Source organism: Montipora foliosa, chromosome 7, assembly GCF_036669935.1.
Source record: "Montipora foliosa isolate CH-2021 chromosome 7, ASM3666993v2, whole genome shotgun sequence".
Lineage (NCBI taxonomy): Eukaryota > Metazoa > Cnidaria > Anthozoa > Scleractinia > Acroporidae > Montipora > Montipora foliosa.
In genome coordinates, this window is record NC_090875.1 from 42,798,171 (window position 1) to 42,803,170 (window position 5,000).

General features: G+C 37.6%; 1 protein-coding gene across 1 annotated transcript in view; it reads left to right on the forward strand.

The window, feature by feature from the left end:
• Positions 1-4,306, forward strand: part of LOC138011176 (uncharacterized) — a 68,820-nt gene extending 64,514 nt beyond the window's left edge. The window contains exons 18-19 of the mRNA XM_068858144.1: positions 2,701-2,797; positions 3,919-4,306. Of these exons, the coding sequence (XP_068714245.1) occupies positions 2,701-2,797; positions 3,919-4,071 (250 nt within the window). The 3' untranslated portion in view covers positions 4,072-4,306. The remainder of the gene's footprint in view (positions 1-2,700; positions 2,798-3,918) is intronic.
• The last annotated feature ends 694 nt before the right edge of the window (positions 4,307-5,000 follow it).

Genomic DNA, 5,000 nt, shown 5'->3' on the forward strand with positions numbered 1-5,000 from the left:
TTACCATCTCATATCCAACACACGCTCATGGAATAACTTTTTGACAATAAATAAATGCGACAGAACATTTCTTAAAAACTTTCTAAGATCTAAAAAGCTAAAAGCCTGAATAATAATCGACGACGTTTCGACGTTACCGTAACGTCATTATCGAGTCAAAAATGTATAAAAACTAAGTTCTATAAATAATAAGGCGAACAATAAGAGATGAAAATAGTTTACAAGTTAAACAGTCTCGCACGTATGGAGTCCGTTTGGACGTGTTCAAATTCGGTTTGAATTTCTTGATATAAAGCATTTCAAACACTAAACGATCAAATTTGCCCTGGCACTTTCTCAGAATCTTGAAATGGCTCTCATTCAAAAGATCGCCCCTACCATGCGCTTCATGAAAATGCTTGCCGGTTGCCGAATTTTTGTGTTCAACAACACGTTGAAAAAGGTGTCGGGCTTTGTAGCATCACACACATCCCATACTTCATACTTGAGAAACTTTTTGTTTAACCTTTTTATAAGAAACTTTCTTTCGCAATTGTTTATTGTCAAATGTTTTTCTAAGTCACTCTTTTTTTTGTAATAACCAAAAAAATTTTGCGGTCGTCCCACGGTTATATGCAATTAGTATTATTAGAAAATTTCTTTCGAGTTTTTATTTATTTCTATGTGAAAAGAACAAAAAAAGAAGGTGACCCACGATAACACCAACCCGGAATGGCCGACACCTGGTATGTTAACGTTAGCCACGCCATGCCGATGAGACCCAGCAATGCCGAACCAGCTGTCCATGGCTGCTAATTGTCCGGGTGAAATGGTTGTGCGCATGCGTTATGCGTTACCCACACCGGACTGGTTTCACCTTGCTTTTTTTTTTTGGTTATTTATTTCAAATTTCTGGAGAATTTATATCTTGTTTCAAAGTATTTTCGGCCTCGTATAACAGAAAGCAGAGCAAAAGCAGTGCTTTCTTTTCTGCAAGTCCTCCAATGTCTCCGCACCAAAATGCAAATTTAGGTTGTTTTTTTTTTTTTAATAATTATTTTCTTCCTTTCTATTTACAATTTAATTTTCATTTTTGGTAAATAAATAAATAAATAATAACTCATTTGTTACAAGTTGGAAGATGCCGGAAATAGCAGTACGTGGGCATCTTTTAATTTCCACTTTTTTGCTTTAAGGTTTAGTTATTATTCACAACGAATACAGTCGAATCTCGATTATCCGTACCCTTATGGACTGACCCGAATAGTCCGGATAATCGAAAATATAAATATTAATGAGTCAGCACTGAATACATTTGTAAACCGTAACATTTATTCGAGAATCATGCAAGAATGAACCAAACAAGTCATTTCAATCTGCCTAAAATGTTCAAGTAAATCAGTTTGCTTCAAGTTTCTACAGCGTGTACGTGTCTCTGCTGTAGTTACATCATTCTTCGAAGCGGCATAAGTTGAATAGCTTCCACATTGTTTTGTCTCTCCATCCATGTCAAACACTTTTTAAAGCATTCAACAGCTTCAGTGTTTGTAACAGTTTGCTCATCTCGACTCTCATCCTCCTCGTCGTTCCTTTCATCTTCAACTGAAAACTCAAGCCATCCTGTGGAAGCTTTGAAGGTTTCGCCGTTCGCGTTCTCCTCATGTAATTGACTGTGAAAGTGCTTTACTTTTTCTTGCAGAAGGGGACCAGGAATTGGTATGCTAGCTGTTTTTTGCTGTATGAAGCATGCGTATAGGGCCTCATCCAGCTGTTCATCATGTGCAACTTTCAATGATTTTCGTTTTAGTTCATGATCGATCTCCAAGTTGTCGGCAAACTTCATAATCTTGACTTTGTTTTTGCGGATGTCCGAAATCTACAGTTTACTGACACCATATTCACTGGATAAGATCGTTCCTTTTTCGCCTTTTTCCAATCGTATAATTATTGACTGCTTATCTTGTATAGAAAGAATTGAACGCTTACGCTTTGTCGACATGATGGAAACACTTTTCATGGCAAAAGCTTGTTTTTATAATACCAACGCTGATCGGGGAAGCGGAGCGTGAAATTTCACTTAGCAACAAAACAACTCTGAGCCTATGAACGCTCAGTGAAATGCACTGCATTAGTTACGGTGCGTGTTAGGCGCGTTTAAGATCACTCCAGCAATAAACTTGCCCTAAGTTGTCTTTTGATGCGAAACAAATTCAGTTCTGACTGGAATTTTACATCTCAGTTCGGCGTAAGATAACTTTTCTACGGATAATGAATGTGACTAATTAAAAGTCCGGATAATCGCGAAATCCGGATAATCGATGTCCGGATAGTCGAGGTTCGACTGTACCATTTATATTTTCTCAAACAAACAAGTCACAGATAAATTCTATGTCAAGAACCTCTTTTATCTGTATAAGCACTAACCGTCCCTTACATCAAGTCTGGGATAACGAGATAATTTCTCGCTTTCATGTTTAGTGTTTAGTGCTATACTTTACCGGAGAGCTGTATATATCTTTCAATACGTTTTCAAATCAACATCCAAATGTCCGATCAAAAGGAATGGCATTATATCCATCAAAAAATGTCGCAAGACCTTAAACGTAGTATCAATGCATTTTGCAGCGAAAACATATCCAAACATAAACCTTCTTGCGAAAGGGTTGAGGGAAGAATTGCTGGAGATATAGGCTCCTCGCCTCCTCCTTTTTTTATCATCAGGTATAACTTGATGGAGATGTGCTGGCAAGAGGTCCCAATACTCCGCCCTGATTTCGTAAATATTTCCAAGAGGTTGCACTCGTTCATCGAAGGAGAGGTCAGTAACAAGACGTTTTCAAGGTGCTATTTTTTTCTTTTTTTTTTTTTTTTCATGCGCCATGCATAAAGACTGATATTTTTGGTAAGGTGTTGCTTTGAGCGAGCTCTGTTTTCTTGGAACCAGATACTAATACCACATATGTTTGGGATATCTTAGTCCAGCCCTGTTGGGCTAGGCCGTTTATTTAAAATCAGCATGGTACCTTCTAAGAAATAATCAAATATAGAAGGCGTGATTCCAGGAAAGGTGAGGGCACACCCGCCATCCACAAGAAACTAAGATAAGAGGAGGAGAAAATGATCTTGACTCTCTTGAGTTAGTTACTGAAGGAGGCCCTACGCCTGTCTTCTGCACTGGATAAGAGCTAGAGAAAGTCCCGGATGACAGGAATGCCCCAACTGCATCGTGGGAAATAACTAATTAGGCATGTCAAACTCCACGTAAATCCATTTAATTTTCTTTGGGCAATAAATTCCCTTTTTTTAAATTTCCAGTTTTAGCGATTATTATAATAAGGTTGCAACGGGTTCTAGGGAGATTTTTTCTGAATGACAAACCATGGTTTCCTTTTTACTTTTATGAACGGGAAGAAGGGAAACTCGGCGATATCAGTGCAATTGCTAAAGGTAGAACTGAGAGATGAAGTTGCCTTATTTGGAAGTTGTTGCTGCACATGTAAAATGGTGTAATAAATTGAGTTAAGTGCTACGTAAAGTAAAATTCAAATTAGAATGCTACTATTTCTTTAGGGCTACCCACTCTGACACATTTTCAAAATTCTGCAAAAGGTATTTATTCCCAGTGGCGTTATATATCATTTTTTTACCTATTCACACTGGATCGTTCGAAACCTATATAGGCAACTGGATTCAATATCCTATCCATGTCATCATTTTCCTCTTCAAATATCTGTGTGTTTAACTCTTTACGAGAAACGCCGAAAGTTTAAAGTGGAGTTTTTGGTCACTTTTTTTGTGGGTGATGGGCATAAATACGTTTCTAGGATGAATTTCAGTTTTGTCGATTACAATTTATTTCAAGCCAAAAAAATAAAGAAAAAGAAGTAAAAACTAATTGCATGATACTGAGGAAACGTTTATTGTTTCTATATGTTGCAGTACCTCCCGTTGGTGGACGAATCAAAGTACGATGGAACAAAATACTCAAGAGTTGAGGACGTGGGTGCAGCAGCTGAAGATGATGCAAGAGCAGTTCGTGGGGCCACAAATGCAAAGGCCTCAACAAGAAAGTGGTCAAGTCTGAAATTATAAAAGCTAGCTGAAGTAGTTGCCATTCAGTAACAGTACTAGTTTCTAGAGTCAGAGAAAATGTGAAATCCAAAAGCTAGTCCTAATTCATATTTAGGTCGATTAAAAAAGGCGTAGACAATCAGACAGACAACCCTAACACACACTTTTGTTCTAATGTCGTAAACTCCAAAAGACCACGGAATCGATCAGTCTCAGCTTTATTCCAGACTAACTAAATGAGAAATTATTGTGACATGTTTTGGCAATCACTATCGACATCTCTGCTAATGCAGAACAAAGCAATATCTTTTTGCCTTTGAAAGCGAGGCTGGAGTTGAGCTTCCTTTGATACAATCCCCATTGATTTCTTTATGTAAATCATGTTGTTGTAATGCTGACGAGTTTCTATTTACATAAGAAAAGCAGTTAGGTTTGTATCAAAGCAAGGTCAACTCCAGCCTTGCTTTTATTGCAAGGCCTGGTAACTGAGCACAGAGCTGCAATAGCCTTTTCACGGATAGTTTTTCTCATTTCCATTACAATGTAATTTAACGTGGAGGCGAGGCAATTTCGGGCTAATTTGTAGTTTTAACCCGAAATTGCCTCGCATCCAGGTTAGATTGCATTGAAATGCAAATGAGAAAAACTAACCGTGAAAAAGGCTATTAGACACCTCAAAGGGATTCAAACCCAAGACCTCTGCGCTAACCAACAGAGCTATGAAGCCATTCATTTGAGAGCAGGTCAATTTGTTTGGTTTAATTGTTTCCATGAATGAAGTGAATGAAGTGAATGTGTATTTGAAGTGCCACTTTGAATTAAAGGATCTAACTGGAAAGAAAGTACTGCAAGCATTCTAAGGACTTCCATGTATTTAATTTTTTTAATCAGATTTTCTGGAGCATCTATTCTTATATCTTTTTGGAGCGTTTAAATTTAGCGGAAAATCC